The sequence below is a fragment of the Pelophylax lessonae genome (assembly GCF_965119305.1).
Source record: "Pelophylax lessonae genome assembly, chromosome: 3".
Taxonomy (NCBI): domain Eukaryota; kingdom Metazoa; phylum Chordata; class Amphibia; order Anura; family Ranidae; genus Pelophylax; species Pelophylax lessonae.
This window is the reverse complement of record NC_138770.1, coordinates 138,109,763-138,133,938: the sequence shown is the minus strand read 5'-3', so window position 1 is coordinate 138,133,938 and position 24,176 is coordinate 138,109,763. Positions and strand designations below refer to the sequence as shown.

General features: G+C 45.6%; 1 protein-coding gene across 1 annotated transcript in view; it reads left to right on the top strand.

The window, feature by feature from the left end:
- The window catches only part of LRATD1 (LRAT domain containing 1), a 28,949-nt gene extending 15,210 nt beyond the window's left edge, over nt 1–13,739 (top strand). The window contains exon 2 of the mRNA XM_082252583.1: nt 12,569–13,739. Coding sequence (XP_082108709.1) covers nt 12,608–13,429 — 822 coding nt within the window. The 5' untranslated portion in view covers nt 12,569–12,607 and the 3' untranslated portion in view covers nt 13,430–13,739. The remainder of the gene's footprint in view (nt 1–12,568) is intronic.
- The last annotated feature ends 10,437 nt before the right edge of the window (nt 13,740–24,176 follow it).

Here is a 24,176-nt window from a genome sequence, read left to right as displayed (position 1 = left end):
AACATTTTCGGCCAATTTGTTTTATGCTACCTATGTTTGGTAAAAAAAATCGCAAAAAGCGTATTTTGATTGGTTTGCGCAAAAGTTATCGCGTTTACTAACAAAGGGAAAGATTTTTGTCATTTTTGTTGTTTTTTTTTTTAACTCGTAATGGCGGCGATCTGCGATTTTTTTTTTTGCGGTACTGCGACATTGGGGCGGACAGATCGGACCCTTGATTGACATTTGTGACACTTTTGGGGTTACCAGTGACATTTCTACAGTAATCAGTGCTATACATATGCACTGTTACTGTAAAAATACACTAGTAGTGAAGGGGTTAACTTTATTTGGGAGGGAGGGGCTGTGTGTATCCCTAGGGGCGTGTTTTCTACTGTGATTGGCTGTGGCTTGAGCTGTAAGGACACTGATCAACGGATCTACATACTAGATCCGTGTGATCAGTGTCTTTACAGCGAGGAGAATGACAGGTGGCTTGTTTACACAAGCTGCCTGACATTCTCCCTCTCCCCCGCCGATTGCCGAGTGACCGGCGGACATCGGGTCCGCTGGTCACACACGCGGGGGGGTCCGTGACCACGCGGGAGCGCGCCTCCGGGGGCGCGCGCTTGCTCCCTAGACCCTCACAAGCTAGTGACGTAGCCCTACGTCACTTTGCCTGTGAGGGGCTGACTGCCGACGTAGATCGGCGTTAGGCAGTCGGCAAGTGGTTAAAGTGTAGATCTGACCAAAATAAACATATGTAGCACATCTCTGTAAAATATGCTCATTTGCCCATGTTGCCCATGTTGTATCTATTTGAAAACAGCAACAGAAAATACCTGTTGATCTGCCAGAAATCTAGCAAGCTCCTAACTTTCTCTTCAAGCTGACAACATATTGGGGTTGATTTACTAAAACTGGAGAGTGCAAAATGTGATGCGGCTCTGCGTTGTAGCCAATCAGCTTCTAACTTAAAGCGGTTGTAAACCCAAAAAAAAAAAACCTGCAAGACAAAGGCATAATGAGCTAGTATTACTTACCTTAGAACGAAGCCCCGACACGGACCCCCGGACATCGCTGAGGGCGCTGCCATGATCCCTCGGCATCTCTTCCGGGTTCGGCGGCTTCGGCACTGTGATTGGCCGGAGCCGCGATGACGTCACTCCCCCGCACGCGCGTGGGAGTGATTTTCTGGCAAGCTCCTGGCAAGGAAAACTGAAGGTCCCCCCGGACCTTCAGAGCGCATGCGGCGCTCGCGTGAGCGGCTGCATGCACTGCAAATATCTCCTAAACCATGCCGGTTTAGGAGATATTAATTGTACCTACAGGTAAGCCTTATTATAGGCTTACCTGTAGGTAAAAGTGTCAAAAAGCGGGATACTACCGCTTTAAAGAGGAAGTAAACCCTCCTCTACAACTTGTACCTATAGGTAAGCCTATGATAAGGCTTACCTATAGGTACTGTAAATATCTCCTAAACATGTACAGTTTAGGAGATATTTACCTTACATGTCGCCAGTGACGTCACTGGCGCATGCGCTCTGAAGGAACGGCCGATCGTGCCGTTCCTTCAGAGCCCCGTGCCGTGACTGTCGGCTCTAGCGCGCGTGCGCGGGAGTGACGTCACCGCGGCTCCGGCCAATCAGATGGCCGGATGCCGCGATCCCGGAAGACGGGCGACTAGACATGTCGCCCGTCATAGAGGTGAGTGAGCGGCACGGCGGGGGCTCGTTCTGAGGTAAGTATTGCATAATGAGCTAATATGCGATGCATACTAGCTCATTATGTCTTTCTTTTGCAGGGTGTAAAAAAAAAAAAAAAACTCAAACGAGTTTACAACCGCTTTAAGCTTGTTTACTTTAAGCTTTGACAATATAACCTGGAAGCTGATTGGTTTCTATGCAGAGCTGCACCAGATTTTTCACTCTCCAGTTTTAGTAAATCAACTCTTATGCTTTTTCTGCTGTGAAATCCCAGGCAGTGTTGTCAGGCTTTTCTGTTTCACTTTTGGTGGATTGCAGAATACCCCCCTTTCTTTTCTAGTTAACATACAGCCCTGGTAAAAGTTTTGAGAATAACACAAATATAAATTTTCACAAAGTCTGCTGTTTCAGTGTTTTTAGATCTTTTTGTCAGATCAATATTATGTACTGAAGTATAATTATAAGCGTTTCATAAGTGTCAAAGGCTTTTATTGACAATTACATTAAGTTTATGCAAAGAGTCAATATTTGCAGTGTTGACCCTTCTTTTTCAAGACCTCTGCAATTCTCCCTGGCATGCTGTCAATCAACTTCTGGGCCACATCCTGACTGATGGCAGCCCGTTCTTGCAAAATCAAGGCTTTAAGTTTTTTTGTTCACCTGCTTCTTTAGGATCGACCACAAATTCTCAATAGGATTAAGGTCTGGGGAGTTTCCTGACCATGAACCCAAAATGTTGATGTTGTGCCCCAAGCCACTTAGTTATCACTTTTGCCTTATGGCAAGGTGCTCCAGCATGCTGGAAAAGGCATTGCTCATCACCAAAGTGTTCTTGAAATGTTAGGAGAAGTTGCTCTATGAGGATGCTTTTGTACCATTCTTTATTCATGGCTGTGTTCATAGGCAAAATTGTGAGTGAGCCCGCTCCCTTGACTGAGAAGCAACCCCACACATGAATGGTCTCAAGATGCTTTACTGTTGGCATGACATAAGACGGATGGCGCTGCTCACCTTTTCTTCTCCGGACAAGGTTTTTTTCTGGATGCCCCAAACAATTGGAAAGGGGATTCATCAGCAAAAATGACTTTACCCCAGTCCTCAGCAGTGCAATCCCTGTACTTTTTGTAGAATATCAGTCTGTCCCTGATGTTTTTTCTTGAGAGAATTGGCTTCTTTGCTGCCATTTTTGACACCAGGCCATCCTCCAAAGTCTTTGCCTCACTGTGCATATAGATGTACTCACACCTACCTGCTGTCATTCCTGAGCAAGCTCTGCACTGGTGCTGCCCTGATCCCGCAGCTAAATCAACTGTAGGAGATGATCCTGATGCTTGCTGGACTTTCTTGGATGTCCTGAAGCCTTCTTCACAACAATTGAACCGGTTTCTTTGAAGTTCTGGATGATCCGATAAATGGTTGAATTGGGTACAATCTTAGTAGCAACAATATCCTTGCCTGGGAATCCCTTTTTGTGCAAAGTAATGATGCCTGCACATGTTTTCTTGCAGGTAACCATGGTTAACAGAGGAAGAACAATGATTTCCAGCACCACCCTCTTTTTAACCGGTTGCCGACTGCGCACAGTATATTTACTGCGGCAGTCAGCCCCGGCCAGGCAGAGTGACGTAGATCTACGTCGCTCGCCTGTCACTGGGATTAGAGCCAATAGCGGGCGAGCGCGCGCCCGCTGAGGCACGCGCCCGCTGAGGCTCGTTCAGGGAGGAGTGCGGGCGTGTGACCGGCGGACCCGATGTCCGCCGGGCACTCGCCGATCGTCGGTACAGCGGGAGAAAGGCAGAGCGGCTTATGTAAACAAGCCGCCTGTCATTCTCCCCTGTGTAAAAATGGAGATCAGACGGTTCTACTATGTAGAACCGTTGATCTTTGTTTTTACACCAATAGCCATGTCCCACTACAGTTAGAATCACGCCCCTAGGACACACTTAACCCCTCCCTGTCCAATACAGTTAACCCCATTCCCTGCCATTGTCATTTTTGCAGTAACAGTGCATATATATAGCACTGATTACTGCAGTAATGTCACTGGTACCCCCAAAAGTGTCAAAAATGTCAGTCAAGGGTCCAATCTCTCCGCCGCAATGTCGCAGTACCGCAAAAAAAATCGCAGATCACTGCCATTACTCGTTAAAAAAAAAAACCAAAAATGACAAAAATCTTTCCCTTTGTTAGTAAACGCGATAACTTTTGCGCAAACCAATCAAAATACGCTTTTTGCGATTTTTTTTTTTTTTTTTTTTTTAACCAAACATATGTAGCATAAAACAATTTGGCTAAAAATGTTAAAAAATTTTGATTTTTACATTTTTTTGGGGGGAATTTCATATAAAAAAAAAAGTGAAAAATATTGTTATTTTTGCAAAAATTACGCTCTTTTTTTGTTTATAGCACATGATCAAAAAATCGCACAGGTGATCAAATGCCACCAAAAGAAAGCTCTGTTTGTGGGAAAAAAAGGACGTCAAATTTGTTTAGGTACAGCGTCGCACGACCGCGCAATCGTCCGTTAAAGTCACGTAGTAAAAAATCGCAAAAAAAACCCTGGTCAGGAAGGGGGTAAAATCTTCCGGGGCTTAAGTGGTTAAAGCTTCCAGACTGTTATTCTAACTCAGTCAGCATTACAGAGTGATTTCCAGCTTTGTCCTCGTCAATACGGCCACCGGTGTTACAAGAGAATCACTGACAGGGATGTCAGCTGGTCCTTTTGTGGCAGGGCTGAAATGCAGTGGACATGTTTTTATTTTTTTGTGAAATTAAGTTAATTTTCATTGCAAAGAGGGACCTTGCAATTGATCCGATCACTCTTCATAACATTCTGAAGTATATGCAAATTGGCATCTTAAAAACGGAGGCAGCAGAGTTTGTGAAAAATAATATTGGTGTCATTCTCAAAACTTTTGGCCAGGGCTGTACATAGAGGGAGGTGTTCTGTATTCCACAGAAAAGAGTACACAGTTAGAAGCTTAATGATATTAGTGGCATAATCAACTGGCATTTTTCTGTGTTGTAGCAGAGTTAAACATTGGGAGAAGTACATGTACTGCCTAGATGCGGTACATTTTGTATATTGCCCAGACTTAACCTTTAAAGGAGTTGTAATGGCATAAAGTTTTTTTTTTTTTTATCTCAATGCAGTCTATGCATTAAGATAAAAAGCCTTCTGTGTGCAGCAGCCCTAATACTTACCTGAGCCCTATCTATATCCAGCGATGTTGCAGGAGTGTCTCATCTGCCCAAGACTCCCCTCATCTTTGGCTGAGACAGCAGCACAGCGCTGTTGGCTGCCGCTGCTGTCAATCAAAGTCAGTCCGCCAATGAGGAGAGAAAAGGTATGGGGCTGTGCCGGGGCTCTGTGTCTGAATGGACACAGGAAGCTGCAGCTCAGCTCGGGTACCCCTATAGCAAGCTGCTTGCTGTGGGGCACTCAACAGGAGGGAGAGGCCAGGAGCGCCGAAGAGGGACCTGAGAAGAGGAGGATACGGGCTGCTCTGTGCAAAGCCCCTCCACAGAAGAGGTAAGTATAACATGTTTGTTATGTTTAACTAAAAAAAAACAAGACTATACAATCACTTTAAATCTCACTCATCGTTCCCTCAAAGTATCTAAAAAGGAATCCTTAAGGATAGTCTACATTTTGTGGCACAATGTAAAGTGTTACTAAACCCATACCAGTAAAATAAGTGTGTATATGCAGTAAAACATGTTTGTTAAACTCACTGTGGAACCTAAGGGGTTAATCCTCTGCATTGTGTAAAAAGGCTGTTTGATCCTGTATGCACAGATCCTCCTCTTTTCACTGACTCCAAAACATGTGTGGATGAGACAGAGATACCGGAGTTGGGCTGCACATGCTCAGTTTGGTGTGTATTGCTGGGGAGTTTTTTTTTTTCCTGGGAGGGAGCTAATTAAAGGGTTTGTAGAGGAATTTTTTTCAAAATAACAAACATATTGTATTTTCCTGCTCTGTGGTTTTGCACAAAGCAGCCTCGATCCTCTTCTTCTCTGGTCCCTCATTGGTACTCTGATCCTCCCCCCTGCCAAGTGCCCCCATGGCAAGCTGCGTGCTATGGGGCCACTTGTGCATGCTCGCTCCGGAGCCCCACTCTGTGTTCGTAAGACAGACCATGACTCAGCCCTGCCCCCCACTCCCTCCCCACTGGCTGCTGTGATTGACAGCAGTGGGAGCCAATGGTTCCTGCTGCTGCATCCCAGATAATGAGCGAGAAACCTAACAGAGCTGCTGCTCATGTGCACTGGATCAAGATTGGGCTCGGGTAAGTATTGAGGGGGGGGAGCTGCACACTGAAGGTTTTTTTAACCTACTGCATAGCATGCCGTAAGCCAAGGATCCTCAAACTACGGCCCTCCAGCTGTTGCGGAACTACACATCCCATGATGCATTGTAAAACTCTGACATTCACAGATATGACGAGGCATGATGGGAATTGTAGTTCCTGCACAACTGGAGGGCCATAGTTTGAAGACTCCTGCCGTAAGCTATAAAACCTTTAGCCTTTAGAACCACTTTAAGCCCAAACCTACTACCACCCCCTCCCCTTCTAACTCCTATTCTATCTACCCTGTAGAAGGAAGATGCATATATGTACTTGTTCTCGGGGCACTACATTATGGTCATGTGATCTCCCCAGGGAGGCTTCAGGGGAGAGAAAAAGATCACTGACAATGGATGGAATGCCTGAGCGGTGACCTCACACATAGGCTTACTATGGGGCATCCTTTGTTGGCTGTCCCTCCTCTCCCCTGAAGCCGGCTAATTTCAACAGGCTTGCTTTAAGGAAAAATAATTCTCATATTCCTGATAAGCAAAAACTAGAGTGAACAAATGTGAAGGTTGGCTTGCTGTCTCCTGCACCTTCCTATGGATTCTTCTTTGTGATGTGCAGCCCCAGTAACCAGTATAGTAAAACATGGCCACCACTTTTCTCAACAAAAGTCAAGCTTTGCAGAGAAGTGTGGGATTTGGGAAAACCTGAGAAGCTGCATGAAAGTGCATGTCAGCATGTTTCTGTATTATATGTATATCTGTCTATGTAATGATAGGTGTGTTTTACAAATAGTTGGAGTAAGCATTACATAATTATAGAGTATTAGAGAGCCTATTGTCTTCAATCAGGTAAGATCCAACCTATAGATATATAACCTTTAGCACAGGCTTACCGCAGCATTACTAAGCAAGAAGTCAGCATTTATAAAGGGCTGACCATAGACGGGCAGATCTCTCCTAGAGAACTATGGGTGGTGGGGGAGCAATCTAGTTCTTGCTGTTACTAAATGATCCAGCTTTGACCAACCTCCTAATCTAGCACATTGTTATAAAGCACATCCTTTTTATTTGTTTGTTTGGTCATCCTGTACTCCCCACTGTGGCTCTTCCATTTACCCAGTAAGAGCAGTGCCCATGCATTGCAGTCGCATGCACCACTGTTATTAAACTTTTAACTCTCCTAACTCATTGGGGGAGATTTACTTAAACGGAATCACTCAGAATCTGGTGCAGCTGTGCATGGTAGCCAACCGGCTTCTAACTTCAGCTGTTCAATTAAGCTTAGACAGAAAAACCTGGAAGCCAATTGGGTTCTATGCAGAATTGCACTAGATTTTTCACTCTCCGGTAGTAAATCTCCCCCATTGTGTCAGTGAGCCTACTCCCCTGCAAGGAGAAGGAGAATGTTAAACGTATTTCTAGATGTGCTGTCCAAAGCTGCTATTAACCACTTGCCGACCGCCGCCCGACTATATACGGCGGCGGTCAGCCCCTCCCAGGCAAAGTGACGGTATGTCACTAGCCTGGGAGTCGAATAGGGGGCGAGCGCGCGTCGCCGGAGGCGCACTCCCGCCTCCGCTCGTACCCGAAGAAGCCGACGCGTGTGACTGGCGGACCCGATGTCCGCCGGTCACTCGCGATCGTCGGGTAGGGAGGGAGAAAGGCAGGCGGCTAATGTAAACAAATCCGCCTGTCACTCTCCCCTGTGTAAAAGCACAAATCACTCGGTCCTGCTATGTAGGACCGTTGATCTGTGCTGTTACACACACAGCCACATCCAATGACAGTAAGAAACACGCCCCTAGGGACACACTTAACCCCTCCCTCTCCAATAAAGTTCACCCCTTCCCTCCCAGTGTCATTTTACAGTAACAGTGCATATGTATAGCACAGATTACTGTAGTAATGTCACTGGTACCCCCAAAAGTGTCAAAAATGTCAGTCAAGGGTCCAAACTGTCCGCCGCAATGTCGCAGTCCCGCAAAAAAAATCGCAGATCCCTGCCATTACTCGTTAAAAAAAACCAATAAAAATGACAAAAATCTTTCCCTTAGTTAGTAAACGCAATAACTTTTGCGCAAACCAATCAAAATACGCTTTTTGCGATTTTTTTTTTTTTTTTTTACCAAACATATGTAGCAGAAAACAAATTGGTCTAAAATGTTACAAAATTTTGATTTTTACATTTTTTTTTTCTGGGGAATTTCATATAAAAAAATGTGAAAAATATTGTTATTTTTGCAAAATTGTCGCTCTTTTTTTGTTTATAGCGCATGATCAAAAAATCGCACAGGTGATCAAATACCACCAAAAGAAAGCTCTGTTTGTGGGAAAAAAAGGACGTGAAATTCATTTGGGCACAGCGTTGCACGACCGCGCAATTGTCTGTTAAACTCACGCAGTGCCGAATCGTAAAATACCCCCTGGTCAGGAAGGGGGTAAAATCTTCCGGGGCTTAAGTGGTTAAAAGGGACACAAATGAATGGTATGGATGGGTATACAGTACTGTGAAAAAGTCTTAGGCAGGTGTGAAAAAATGCTGTGCATTATGTATGCTTTCAGAAATAGAAGTGTTAATAGTTTATTTTTATCAATTAAGAAAATGGGAAAGTTATTAAATGATTGAAGAAAAGATAAATCCAAATCAAAATAATATTTGGTGCGACCATGCTTTTCCTTCAAAACAGCATAAATTCTTCTATGTACACTTGCACAAAGTTTTTGAAGGAACTCTGCAGGTTGGTTGTTCAAACCATCTTGGAGAACTAACTACAGATCTTCTGTGGATGTAGGCGGCCTCAAATCCTTCTGTCTCTTCATGTAATCCCAGAAAGACTCCATCATGTTGATATCAGGGCTCTGTGCAGGGGCGTAACTACAGGGGTTGCAATTGCAACCGGGCCCCATGCTCCAGGGGGCCTGTGCAGCTCCACTGTATACCTGGATAGGAGGGGCGGCGGGGGCAGCATGTAGAGAAATCACTGTCCTTTTTCCTCCTGTAGCTGCAGGAGGAAAATGGAGGAGATTGGTTCCTCTGTATGCTGCCCCTGCCACTCCTCCTATCCAGTTCACTTGTGTTCTGCTGTCTCTGGGCCCCTGTGTTCTCCCCTGGTGCCCCCCCACTGGGCCAACTGCAGAACTTGTGAAAGGGTCCCACTGTGGGAATGTAATAAAGGGCCCCGCAACGAGAGTGAAGGACCCCAGGATCAGTGGGAGGAGCCCCAGGCTTAATGGGAAGGGCCCCGGCCAGGTGTCCGGGGGGCCCTGCATGGTTTCTTGCACCGGGGCCCTGAAGGTTCTAGTTACACCTTTGGCTCTGTGGCAGCCAAACCATCACTTTCAGTACTCCTTGTTCTTCTTTACACTGAAGATAGTTCCTAATGACTGTGTGTTTTGAGGTCGTTGTCCTGCTGTAAAATATTTTGGGGGTCAATTACACGTCTCCCTGATGATATTGCATGATGAATTGGGTATCTGCCTGTATTCTCAGCATTGAGGGCAGCATTGGTCCTGACCAAATCTCCAACTCTGTTTGAAGAAATGCAGTCCCAAACTTGCAAGGAACCTCTACCATGCTTCACTGTTGCCTGCAAACACTCATTATTGTACACCTCTTCAGCCCTTCAACAAACAAACTGCCTCCTGCTACAGCCAAATATTTCACATTTTCACTCATCAGTCCAGAGCACCAGCTGCCATTTTTTTCCACCCCAGTTCCTATGTTTTCATGCATAGTTGAGTCCTTTAGCCTTGTTTCATTGTCGAATTTTTGGCTGCAAAGCTTCCATGAAAACAAATTCTGGCCAGACTTCTCTGGACAGTAGATGGGTGTGCCTGGGTCCTATTGGTTTCTGCCAGTTCTGTGCTGATGGCACTGCTGGGCATCTTCCGATATCCAGCAGGTAAGTAAGCATGAAGTGTCTTTCATCTGCTGAATTAGGTTTCTATAGCCCCGTACTCATGTACCGACCGATCGGCCGTCCTTTGCCCCCGGGCTGTCGTGTCCGCTGAAAAGTGCAAAAGACTGCACACGAATTTTGTCCGCCGACTGCAGAAGTGATGTCATGTGAAAGTTAACTTTCCCTGTGTTTTTTCTTTTCTGAGCATGCCCAGTCTTGCAAATCTGCTGTCTGTCGGCCGAATTCTGTACTGACTGATGAACAATCGGCCGTTCTGGTGTCGGCATACAAAAATTTTAATGCTTGCACGACAGATTCTATTCGGCCGAAAATGCGCTGTCGGCTGTCGGAAGCATCATACTAACAAGCCGAAAATCGGCCGATCGGTCGTCGGCCGAATCTTTTCGGCCGACAATCTGCACGTGTGTACGGGCCTTATGGCTGACCACTGCATCTATGGTCCTCAACGTTGTCCGTTTTCTTTGTGCTTCTTCAAAAGCGCTTGAACAACACATCTTGAAACCCCAGTCTGCCTTGAAATCTTTGCCTGGGAGAGACCTTGCTGATGCAGTATAACAACCCTGTGTCTTGTTGCTTTGCTCAATCTTGCTATGGTGTATGACCTGTGACATGAAACTGTCTTCCACAACCTCACCTCCGTAGCAAAGTTTGGTTGCCCCCCCCCCTCCCTTATTTTTTAGCCTCCTACACAACTGCTTCCATTTTAGGTAATGAATATGTTTCAACCTACATATGAAATTGATGATCATTGGCATCTGCTTGGTATAATTGGTTAATTATACACCTGACTCTGATCCTACAAAATCCCTGACTTTGTGCAAGTGTAATGCCCCGTACACACGTGCAGATCGTCGGCCGAACGATTGGCCGTCTTTTGTCCCCGGGCTGTCGTGTCTGTTGAAAAGTGCAAAAGACTGCACAAGAATTTTGTCCGCCGACTACAGCCGACTGCAGAAGTGATGTCATGTGATGGTTAACTTTCCCTGTGTTTTTTCTTTTCTGAGCATGCCCAGTCTTGCAAATCTGCTGTCTGTCGGCCGAATTCTGTATTGACTGGCGAACAATCGGCCGCTCTGGTGTCGGCATACAAAAATTTTAATGCTTGCACGACAGATTCTTTTCGGCCGAAAGTGCGCTGTCGGCTGTCGGAAGCATCATACTAACAAGCATACAATCGGCCGATCGGTCGTCGGCCAAAGCTTTTCGGCCGACAATCTGCACGTGTGTACGGGCCTTTAGAATTGATGCTGGTTTCAAGCCAAAGGGTAGTCACACCAAATATTGATTTGAGATTTACATTTTTTTTCTGTTTCCTCACTTTGCATTTTGTAAATTGATTAAACTAATTAAAATATATATTTGAAAGCATTCTTACTTTACAGCATTTATTCACACCTTCCTAAATCTTTTTTGCACAGTAGTGTGTGTGTATTATATATCTTAACAGCCTAAATAAACTGTATTTGGCATTTATTCGTGCTTTTAGCTTAAATATAAAAGTAAGGGTACAGCCATTTCTGTAGAAATATTTTTGTAGTGCGCTATTATACTGTCCCACGCTCTATGCCAAATTTTAAAACCGACCAGATTTAATTCAATCTGTGTGGCTATAGGATTTCCCTAGTATATTGAGATGCAATAATCAAATTATAGAACAGCAATCCAGGAATATAAAATCAAATCAGATATTACCTTTAGTTATAATAACTGCATTTATATTTCAGTCTTTGTCATACAGCGTTCTATTTGTGTTTTAGAGTCTTTAGTGTCAAGTGATGTTTGATCTCCTTGCTTGTCAAATACTAAACAGCCTAAGGGAGGCTTGCTAGAGGATTCCCCCAGCATTCTTTATTTGGATTACTAACAAAGTCAAAGCTAAACTGAGTTTACCTCTCAAACTTCTCACCAGCCTATGCTCCTAATATCTAGCTGGTAGCACTTATGATGTCAGTCACCCCCTATAAATGTAAAAAAATAAATGTATTCCTTAAACTGAGTTAAAGCAGTTCTCCAGGCTAAATGGCTAAACAAACAGTTGCAATACATACATATAAGGGAGGGGTTTACCTACCAAAGGATTTGTATTTAAGTCCATCCAGTCCTGAGACTTCGGCAGCTCTGTCACATAACACACCCCTGTCTTGTAGCTAAGTAGACCTGTTTTTTCTTTGTTGCAGCTGGGTAACATTTAGAGGTATTGTCCCTCCACAGCCTGTGACTGGACAGTGAAAGGAGAAGCAGGAGATGCATTAGCTCATATCTTTTGATCACTCTACTCTCTCCCCCTATTGCCATGTCTTTTGTTAGCATATATTACCTGCAGCCCAACTGATTGGCGCCTTGTGCTGTTTCACCCTTTTCCAGTCTTGAGTTTTACTTTACTAAGGATTGCAAGAGGCTGAATTTCAGGTACCTGTGCTTCTCCTATTTGTAAATACATTTTAGAAGCTGCATCAATATGTATTTTAATCTGCCTGGAGTTTTCATGTGAATCATGCGCTGTCTATTGATTATCTTCGTAATATGCTTCTGAAGATTTGACATTTTTGTTTTTATATTGATATGTTTACCTGATTGTTTAGGACTTTTCTTTAGGACTTTTCTATCGGGCTTTTATTTCTTCAGTAAAATTAAACAAGATTCTTGTTTTATCCTTGCAGAACTGGTGTTCCTGCTGTTATTGCCTTGTCCTGTCATTGATGGGAAATCAACTGGATCGCATCACCCACCTGAATTACAGCGAGTTGCCAACAGGGGACCCTTCTGGAATAGAGAAGGACGAGCTGCGAGTTGGGGTGGCATATTTTTTCTCGGATGAGGAGGAGGACCTGGACGATAGAGGGCAATCTGAGCGGTACACTGTGAGGGACCCAAGTCCCAGCGAATGTGAAGGGCATCTTCTGCTCAACGAAATTGAGTTTTCAGCCTTTAGTTGTCAGGAATGCATCTTTTCCAAGCTCAGGGGCAGCCAGGACCTCAGTGTCTACCCTATGCAAGGCTTGTTGACCTTCTGCCAACCAGGAGACCTTGTGGAGCTGCTCTTTATTTGCCCTGCTGCAGACCACCCTCCTCCCCCATCACCGCACTGGGCAGTCTACGTTGGTCAGGGACAGATCATACACTTGCACCGTGGGGAGATCCGCAAAGACAATGTTTTCGAGGTAGGCGGAGGGTGCATGGGCAGGGTGGTGAGTAGCTGGTATCGATACAGGCCCCTGACTGCAGAGCTGGTCCTTCAGAATGCATGTGGACACCTTGGCTTGAGAAGTGATGAGATCTGCTGGACTAACTCTGAGAGCTTTGCTGCCTGGTGCAGGTTTGGCAACAGGGAGTTTAAAGCAGGTGGGGAGGTCCATTCGGGCAATCTTCAGTATTTCTTGAAGCTCCATTTGGAAGAAAATAACATTCATACCCTGAGGTTCCACAGCCTAGAGGAGCTTATACGGGAGAAGCGAAATTTGGACGCTAGCGGGAAATTAAGAGTCATGAAGGAACTCTCCATGATGGAGAACAAAGAGTAAGAACATGTAGATCTCTCCGTGGTTGAGAGACCATGATGACATCTGGGGATGGCAACTCCGAAACCTAGACTTGCCAAATGAGGTTGCACATTTTTGGACATCTTTCTAAGGATCATGTCAACATTCCTAAAACCAGCATTACACCATAGCCACTATTTGTTTTTTTTGGCTTTTACAACATGGTTATCACCAAGTATCTAAAGAATCAAAACAAAAAAAGCAACAACAAATCCTGAGTATGTTGGCTGTAGTGTTGATGTCTTATTAAGCGTTTAGCAACATGCTAAATAAAATTTCAAATTGAAATTTTTTTATTTTCATGGCTTTAATCCATGACTGTTTAACCACAGAGCCAATAAATCGAATTTCTCTATTTGCAAATGCTGTTTATTTTGTTCTTTCATTTAACGTGTGTAGTCTGCAAAAGCGAGGTGCTAAAAACGACTCTGATCTCCCCGCCCAGAAAGCAGGAACATTGTTAAATGGTTTTAACTGCAAGGGCTTGTGGGACCATTGGGAGATCTGGATTACTGCTTTTGCACAGAACACAGTGGGGTTGATTTACTAAAACCTGGAGGCTCGGTTCACATTTATGCGATGCGGGAAGGCTGCGAATTCGCAGCCTGTTCCCGCATAGCACACGCACCCCCGGCAGTTCACACTGCCATATGCGATACGCTGGGGGTGTCAATGTAATCTTAACGACACCCCCAGTTTGATCGCATATCGCAGTGCGATCGTGCAGTTCGCACAGGAGCGGATCGCACAAGTGTGAACCGCTGTGCGATCCGATCCTGATGCGGCTGCAAAAATGCCTCCTGTGCGTGTTTGCTCCAGGTGCGATGCGAATTTAGCCATACAAACTGTATGGCTAAACTCGCACCGCACAGCTGATCGCATGTAATGTTGGAGCAGTGCGCTCCGACATTACATGCGAACCCGGCACTCGCAGAAGTGTGAACCGGGGCGGAGAATGCAAAATCTGGTGCTAGCCAATCAGCTTCTAACTTCAGCTTGTTCAATTAAGCTTTGACAATAAATCCTGGAAGCTGATTGGTTTCTATGCACAGCTGCACCAGATTTTGCTCACTCCAGTTTTAGTAAATCAATCCCCAGTGCTCCCGATCTCCAATGTGCTGCAAAGAAAAAGGACTTTGGACATATTTTTTGTTTTAGTATTAGTGCCGGTTCACACTAGGGCGACCTGTGAGGCGACCTGGTCGCCTCACAGGTCGCCGCAGGTCGCCTCCCATAGGGAAGCTACGGACCCGTTCTAATAGGAGCGACACAAGTCGCTCCGACCTAGAAAAAGGGTCCGGAGCTTCTTTGGGGCGACCAGGAGGCGACCGCCATAGACTTCAATGTTATGAAGTCCGTGGCGGCCGCTCCGAGGTCGCCACCCAAAGTAGCGTCGCGGTAGTGTGAACCGGCGCTTATTGCTACAATATTACTAAAATAAAAAAATATACTTTCAAAGCTGGGATTTTTGTTATGAGGTTTACATATAGTTTTATATCTTGGTATAGTCTTCAGACTATTTATTCTGAACTGGTATACTTGTGGCAGTCTATTACTGCAAGCCCCGCAGATATAAGTGGTAAATAAAACAACGGATGAACTTCTTACGGGGTCAGACGTATGCATTTCTCATGGGGTCAGACGTATTGCTTCAGTCATGCATACAGTGTGGCTCTGACCTACTGGTTGAGCATTAGAGATCTCATAAATGACAAATGACGCAATCCAGCTGACACAGCCGATGAGTGCCTTCTTTCTTTACTTTGGCGAGGAAATATCAAAATAAAAGAGAATGCATTTTTTTTTTTTTTAAATGTCATGGGAAATGAAATGCCCTCAAGTGTTTCTGGGTAATAATATTTAGTGTTTTGTTCCAATGCATTTCTTGTTGTTTACTGCAATATTAGCATTTTTCAGGTTATAAATAAAATTTAGCACAGTACTCGGAGAACAAGCCATGCTATCATAAAATCTGTGTTTATGTGTTTTTGTGATGTAGCCCAGTTATTTGCAAACTGTTCAAAACAAACTATAAACCTAATGTAACCTATGGGCTTGCAAGGATGGTATTTTTATGCGTGTGTGATCCAGCCACCCTTAGGGTGAGCTATCAGTGGGGCATTACTTACATGTTAAGGTCAGTTTCATCTCTGTGTTGCAGTTTGCTGAATAAATGGGCAAAAGTTTGTGGACACCTGACCAGCATACCTACTATATGGGTAACATTTTGTGAACACCCTTCCAGATTGGGTTCATGTATTTCAAGTGAAGAGTATGGTTAACCAGTTAAATCCTTGGGCCACTTTCTCTAGAAGAGCTTGCATCCCAAATGTTTTTTTGTTTTGGAGATGTCTCTGTTCCACACATCATACCTGTTAGCGTTTTTAGTTTATTCCAATGCATTATACATCCCTTTTGGTTTTTTGGGGGGGAACTTTAATTTTGGTGGTAATATTGGACACTTTTTTTCTTTCTTTGGTTTTTATTGGAAATAGAAAAAATAGAAATGGAAACAAAAATCTTGTAATTTTTAAACAATGGGGTTGATTTACTAAATCTGGAGGGTGCAAAATATGGCGCAGCTTTCCGGGTTTTTTGCCCAGCTTTTGTTACACTCCACATCACAGGTGGCAAACACAAGGCCCGCAGGCTGAATCCGGCCCGCCAGGCCTTGTCATTTGGCCCGCAGCGGCCCCTGGCCGCCACCTCTGGCTCTCACCCGCTCTTCCTGTTGTCACTTGTAAACACAGGAACTTCTGTGTTTACAGTGACACTTATGGTCTCAGGGAGTGCCAGTAGCAGCAAGATCAGTATCCCGTGAAAGACGGTATCCCCTCCTATTACTGCGCATGGGCCAGTTTCAGGCTATACAAGCTGAGCGCAGGGAGGTGCTGCAGCCAAGCAGGCAACTTAGTAACAATCACCCCGAGTGGTTGGTCGGGCACAAAGGCACAGGCTAAAACAAAGGACACACAGGCTGGAGGAACCACTTGAATGCCAAAAGTTGAATGCTTGTCCCCGGGGATTTCACAGGGGGTAGTGGTCTGATAGTGTGGGGCAGTAGTTGGATGGGTGGTGATCTGGTAGTGGGGGGGCAGTAGTTGGTGGGGTGGGGGTCTGTCAGTAGTGAGTGGCAGGGCAGTAGTTGGGGGGTGGTCTGGTAGTGGGGGGACAGTAGTTGGCGGGGTGGGGGTCTGTCAATAGTGAGGGGCGGGGCAGTAGTTGAGGGGTGGTCTGGTAGTGGGGGGACAGTAGTTGGCAGGGTGGGGGTCTGTCAATGGTGAGTGGCGGGGCTGTAGTTGGGGGGTGGGGGTCTGGTAGTGAGGGGGCAGTAGTTGGTGGGGTGGGGTGGAGCTCTGTCAGTGGGGAGTGGCAGGGCAGATCCCTGCAGGCACTGACAGCGTCGCTCACAGTGGGGCACAGAGGGGTAGGGTGGGGCTAGATCTGACAGAAGGATCTCCCTGCAAGGTGACAGAAGTAAACTGTTACTGGAGCTGAATACACAAGTCCACCTTCACAGGTACTAGAGCTCAATACAAAGGAAGGGAACAGCCTAGTACAGATGCAGGGAAGCTTTGGGAAGGTTAAGAAGTGGGGTTGGGGGGAAAGTAGGCTGTGAGGGCAGATCTGTGCAGGGGTGGGGGTAATGGGGGGAAAGTGGCTCGTGCAGAGGTGAGAACCCAGGAGGAGGGGTGGAAATGAGATGTTGCAATGAGACTGTAGACTGAGACATAGTGCACCCCTGTACTTTGGATGTAGCGCACCCCTGAACCTGGCAATCTGTACATAGCACAACCCTAGACCCTGTACTATGTACATAGCACACCCCTGAACCCTGTGTAGTGCACCCCTGAACCCTGCACCTTGTGCCTAGCGCACCCCTAAACCCAGCACTCTGTGGATGGCACATCTCTAAACCCTGCACGCTGTGCGTAACACACCCCTGAACACTGCACTCTGAACACTGCATAATGCACCCCTTGACCTTGCACTTGTGCATAGTGCACCCCTGAACCCTGCATTTGATACGTAGCACACCCCTGAACCCTGCATTCTGTACGTAGCGCACCGGTGGACCCTGCATTCTGTACATAGAGCACTCCAGAACCCTGCATGTAGCTCACCCATGAATCCTGCACTCTGTACACAGATCACTCTTGAACCCTGCACTCTGTACGTAGCGCAACTCCTGAACTCTGCACTTTGTCTGTAGCACACCCCCAAACCCTGCACTCTGTATGTAGCGCAACCCTGAACCCTGCACTCTGTAAACAGCACACCCCTAAACCCTGCACTCTCTATGTAGCGCACTCATAAACGTTGCATTCTATACATAGCACAGCTCCTGAACCCTTCACTCTCTACGTAGCGCTCTCTTAAACGCTGCATTCGGTACGTAGCGCAGCTTCCGAACCCTTCCCTCTGTAAATAGCACACCCCTGAACTCTGAGCTAATTATTACTTAAAGCGGAGTTCCAGCCATTTACTCACCTGTCCAACGGTCCAGCGATGCGGCCGCCGGAAGCCTCGATCCTCTCCCTCGGCGCCGGCATCACTGCTGTGGGCACCCGGCTGTTACAGTTTGCGGCTTCACAGCCGGGTACCCACTGCGCATGCGCGAGTCGCGCTGCGCGCCGTGATTGGCCGGCAATCTTCTGGGACCTCTGACGTGTCCCAGAAGATTGCAGGGAGGGAGGGGGAGAGGAGAACTTCCGCTCAGGGCGCCGCGGCGCTCCGAGCGGAAGTGGGAGCGGGTACCTGTCAAAACTAGGTACCCGCTCCCCCCCCCAAAAAATGACATGCCAAATGTGGCATGTCGGGGGGTCAGGACTCCCTAAAGCGGAAGTTCCACTTTTGGGTGGAACTCCGCTTTAAATTAAAATCCAGTAATAATTAATGCAGAGGCAATTATTTATTATGATAAAGGGTAGATACATAGTCTTAGATATACAACAGGCCCCTTGAGGACAACTATATTGCTGATGCAGCCCCCGATAAATTTGAGTTTAACACCCCTACTCTACATGCCAAGCTGGCCCAAACGAACTATGTTCCTCGCTAATATGTGAGGCCACTGGATGTGTTGTATAAACTGTAGGTATCTCAGGCTACATACAGCATACCGAACTGTGTTCTGGGTTCGAGCTGAGACTTCCTTTCTCATACCCGGAATACAATAGAGTCTAACTGAGCAGCGCTCAGCCTTTTTTAGAAAGTGATGTATTCTAGCAATGAACAAGGCTTCTTCTGATTGGCGGGCTGATGTCAAAACCTCTTACTCAGCCAATCAGAGGAAGCTTTGTATTCATTGCCAGAATATATCGCTTTCCATGAATGACTGAGCGCCGCTCAGATAGACTCCATTGTGTTCCGGGTATGAGATTGGAAGGTCTCGGCTTGATCCCAGAACACCATGTGGTATGCTGTATGTAGCCTCAGCTACATACAGTTTAAACCACACATCCAGTGGCCTCACATGCTAGTGAGGGACATAGTTTGTTTGGGCCAGCTTGGCATGTAAAGTGAAACAAAAGCTGAAGTTTAGCATTAAGTGAGCAAGCTGAAGTTAGACGCTGATTGATGAAAAGACCATACAGACCAAGGCTAGTGGTTCCAGTGATAGAATCTTTGAGACCCATAGGATCTGTGGAGTCCCGATGCCATTTTAAAGCGGCACTGAGGCAAATACAGTTGCTACTGTGCTTCTGCCATTTTACAAAGGCGACCAGGACACAAGTGGGTAATGCCTGCAACACAAGACATTTTAGACAATTTGTGGCTTCCAGATGTAGCACCCTCCTAGGTAGGCGCTAGAGAGAAAGTATAGTTTTAGGTCCTGTCTGCTTATCAGAAGGACTGCAGGTAAATCTATATTGTTCTCTGCCTACCAGAGAGCAGGATCTGTTAGTGAGGTTTGCTCATTGTGCTCATACGCAACTCGTTCTGTCTGCAGAGTGTTTCACACTGGTCCAATAGGGAGGCATATTGGACAGTGGGAGGAAACCTGACAAATGAGTGCACAGGCTTTTTATACAGCCCTGGTGATTTGGCAAAGCGAAAGTGCATTGGTGCATGCTGGGATACTGTATAAAAGCCAGGAGTACATGTTCTTGGGGTCTTTCGGCTGGATAGTGGAGTCCCAGGGGAAGGGGGCAGCTGCCTCCTCCTCTGTAGAGGGGTCGGGAGGCCTCAGGTAGTCGTCCAGATGGCCTACAGAGGAACCTGTAGGTCCTGTGAAGCTGACTGAAAGGGGAGACACTGGAGGATTTGATTCGGCAGTATAGTGAGTACAAATTTGTGTCAAGGGGCCTGACCTAAGAGGGGCCACCCCTGCAGCTAGAAGAGTCAGTGAATGGGTGTCAGTAAAAGGGATGCTAGTGAGTGTCCCGAAGATAATATAGGTTCACCAAGTCTATTGCTGGATAGAAAAGAGCAAGGAGACTTAACCCTTTCCATACATATGGCAGTATGGATTAAGTAGTGCAGCTGCTTCCACAAACAACCTGGTGGGGCAAAGTGAGAATTGTCCTTATCCATTGTCAATAGTTACAGTTGGAGTATCCCACTATTACCTTCTCCCATCCAAGTTCCAAAATAAAACCTAAAACCAATACCCCTGGATTGTTAATTGAGTGACGAGCCATCGGGAATAAGGAAGGATGTGTAAACTGTATCTCAAGTGACTGTGCTAATAATCAGAGGAGACCCGAGAAGTCATCTTACAGCAGGCCCTACAGGGACAGTGCTACACAAGATTGGGTTCACCAGTTAGGGGAAGATCCTTTTCTGTTCTAGCATAACTCTACCCCTGTTCGCTATGCCAGGTCTATAAAGATATGGTTTTATGAGTTTGGTGTGAGGGAACTCAAGTGGCCTGCACAAAGCCCTGACCTGATCTCTACTGAACAACTTTTTGGATCAATTGGAAGTCTGATAGTTGGCCAAAGCCTTTTATTTAGCAGCAGTACCTCACAAATTTTTTTTGGTTGAATTGGCAAAAATGACCACAGGCAAACTTCCATTTTTTTGTGGAAAGCCATCCCAGAAGAGTGGTGGCTGTTATAGCTGCAAAGGGGTGGATGAAGGAGGGGGGCTCTTCAATAATGCCTGTGATTTGGGAATGGGATGTCCAACAAGCTTGTATCGATGTTATGGTTAGGTGTCCACAAATGATGGACATGTAGAGTAATGCCCCGTACACACGTGCAGATTATCTGAAGACTTTTGTCTGTAGACTTACCAAAACCATATAATATGAGGTCAAACCTAAACACTTTCAATTTGTATGCAATCCGGCAGGCCCTTGCACTACATAGAAAAGGTAAATCTGAAGACAGAATTCTTCAGATAATCTGCACGTGTGTACGGGGCATTAGTCCCTGCACTATATTTCTACAGTTGGTAAATGATAGGGCCTCTTGGGCTTGGTGAACAGGGATATGTGGTTAAGCTACTAAAATTGCCTAGATTAAATTTCTAGTGTGGCAAGCATATGATTTGGAGCATTTTGTGACTGCTAAAAAAGTAACACCTTCCCGTCCGGGGTATAGTAAATAGACAGCCGGGGGGGCATTATTCTGGGACGACGTCGTCCCAAAACACGCCTCTCATGGAGCCACGCAGCGAGAGATCTGTTACTGTACTGGCTCTCTGCCAGTACTATGTGATCGCTGTAACCAATCACAGCAGATCACATGGCAGTTGTAAACAATGGGATGGCTTCCTTTCATACCATTCGTTGTATACAATTGGTCGGTCACAGTGGTCACATGGTACAGATGGGGCCAATCACAGCGCATCTGTACCATGTGATTAGCTTTGAATAATCATGGCTAATCACAACAAAAGACACTGAATGAACCGTTTCAATCAGTAAAAATAGTTGCTTCTACCAGTGAAATTCACTGGTATAACCAATCATAATGTGTGTAAAAAAAAGAATCCCTATTTGTCTAGAGTAGTACAGTGTTACTATGGTAACACTGTATTGCTCTGGTTACAGTGTGTTGGAAAAATAAAAAAAAGTAATAAAGAAAAACAAAAAAAAAAGAAAAATGATATATACTTTTTTTTTTCATATATACTTTCCTTGGTCAGCACTACGCCTGTTATATGATCACACTGTACTGCACTGGTGACAGTATGTTAAAAAAAAAAAAATTGTGGCAAAAAAATTACAACTTTAAAGAACTCACCATGCCTTTTTACTAAATACCTGGGACTGTCTACTTTCCAAAAAGGGGTCATTTGGGGGGTATTTGTACTGTCCTGGTGTTTTAGGGCCTCAAGAAATGAGATTGGGCGTCAGTACATCAGGATTGATCAGTTTTCAGATCTATACCATATTTTATGGATAACTTTCTATCTATATAACTGTCTATAACTTTCCTATAGACTAAATAATAAACACTGATTTGGGTTTTTTTCACCTAAGAAATGGAGCAGAATACATTTTGACTTCAATTCATGAAGAAGGATTATTTATTTGCAAGATTTTATAACTGAAAAGCAGAAAAACGCTTTTTTTTTTTTTTTTTTTAATTTTAGCCTTTTTTTATTTTGTTTTTAGCAAAAAATAAAAAACCCAGTGGTGATTATATTCCATCAAAAAAAATCTCTAGTTGTATAAAAAAAAAAGATAAAATTATCATATGCGTACAGAGCTGCATGACTGCGCAATTGTCATTCAAAGCGCGACAGCGCTGAATGCTGAAAATTGGCCTGGGCAGGAAGGGTGTAAAAATACCTGGTATTGAAGTGGTTAATAGCATGGTCACACTACCAAAATCACTTGTGTGTCCAACCTTAGGCGTGAATGGTTAGTCATGGTAACATGGTGTCATCATACCCAATTACCCAATTGCATCAAAGTGACCCTGTCATTAGGATGTCCCACTGAACTGCTGAAACTGTGCAAAACAAAAGGCAGACAGAGGACAAAGTACTGGTCATCAGTATTGCCTGTAATCTCCCTGTAGAGCTTTTTGTGACTTGCAAAACCTAACTCTGCACTATTGGGATGATTTACTGAATGCAAATGGGTGACCTAGGCACCCTTATGTACTATGGAGTGAAGGGAGGCACCCTTATGTACTATGGAGTGAAGGGAGGCACCCTCATGTACTATGGAGTGAAGGGAGGCACCCTTATGTACTATGGAGTGAAGGGTGGCACCCTTATGTACTATGGAGTGAAGGGTGGCACCCTTATGTACTATGGAGTGAAGGGAGGCACCCTTATGTACTATGGAGTGAAGGGAGGCACCCTTATGTACTATGGAGTGAAGGGAGGTACCCTCATGTACTATGGAGTGAAGGGAGGTACCCTCATGTATTATGGAGTGAAGGGAGGCACCCTCATGTACTATGGAGTGAAGGGAGGCACCCTCATGTACTATGGAGTGAAGGGAGGCACCCTCATGTACTATGAAGTGAAGGGAGGCACCCTTATGTACTATGGAGTGAAGGGAGGTACCCTCATGTACTATGGAGTGAAGGGAGGCACCCTCATGTACTATGGAGTGAAGGGAGGTACCCTCATGTACTATGGAGTGAAGGGAGGCACCCTCATGTACTATGGAGTGAAGGGTGGCACCATTATGTACTATGAAGTGAAGGGAGGTACCCTCATGTACTATGGAGTGAAGGGAGGTACCCTCATGTGCTATGGAGTAAAGGGAGGTACCCTCATGTACTATGGAGTGAAGGGTGGCACCCTTATGTACTATGGAGTGAAGGGTGGCACCCTTATGTACTATGGAGTGAAGGGTGGCACCCTTATGTACTATGGAGTGAAGGGTGGCACCCTTATGTACTATGGAGTGAAGGGAGGCACCCTTATGTACTATGGAGTGAAGGGAGGCACCCTTATGTACTATGGAGTGAAGGGAGGCACCCTTATGTACTATGGAGTGAAGGGAGGTACCCTCATGTACTATGGAGTGAAGGGAGGTACCCTCATGTACTATGGAGTGAAGGGAGGTACCCTCATGTATTATGGAGTGAAGGGAGGCACCCTCATGTACTATGGAGTGAAGGGAGGCACCCTCATGTACTATGGAGTGAAGGGAGGCACCCTCATGTACTATGAAGTGAAGGGAGGCACCCTTATGTACTATGGAGTGAAGGGAGGTACCCTCATGTACTATGGAGTGAAGGGAGGCACCCTCATGTACTATGGAGTGAAGGGAGGTACCCTCATGTACTATGGAGTGAAGGGAGGCACCCTCATGTACTATGGAGTGAAGGGTGGCACCATTATGTACTATGAAGTGAAGGGAGGTACCCTCATGTACTATGGAGTGAAGGGAGGTACCCTCATGTGCTATGGAGTAAAGGGAGGTACCCTCATGTACTATGGAGTGAAGGGAGGTTCCCTCATGTACTATGGAGTGAAGGGAGGTTCCCTCATGTACTATGGAGTGAAGGGAGGCACTCTCATGTACTATGGAGTGAAGGGAGGTACCCTCATGTACTATGGAGTGAAGGGAGGTAACCTCATGTACTATGGAGTGAAGGGAGGCACTCTCATGTACTATGGAGTGAAGGGAGGTACCCTCATGTACTATGGAGTGAAGGGAGGTAACCTCATGTACTATGGAGTGAAGGGAGGTACCCTCATGTACTATGGAGTGAAGGGAGGCACTCTCATGTACTATGGAGTGAAGGGAGGTACCCTCATGTACTATGGAGTGAAGGGAGGTACCCTCATGTACTATGGAGTGAAGGGA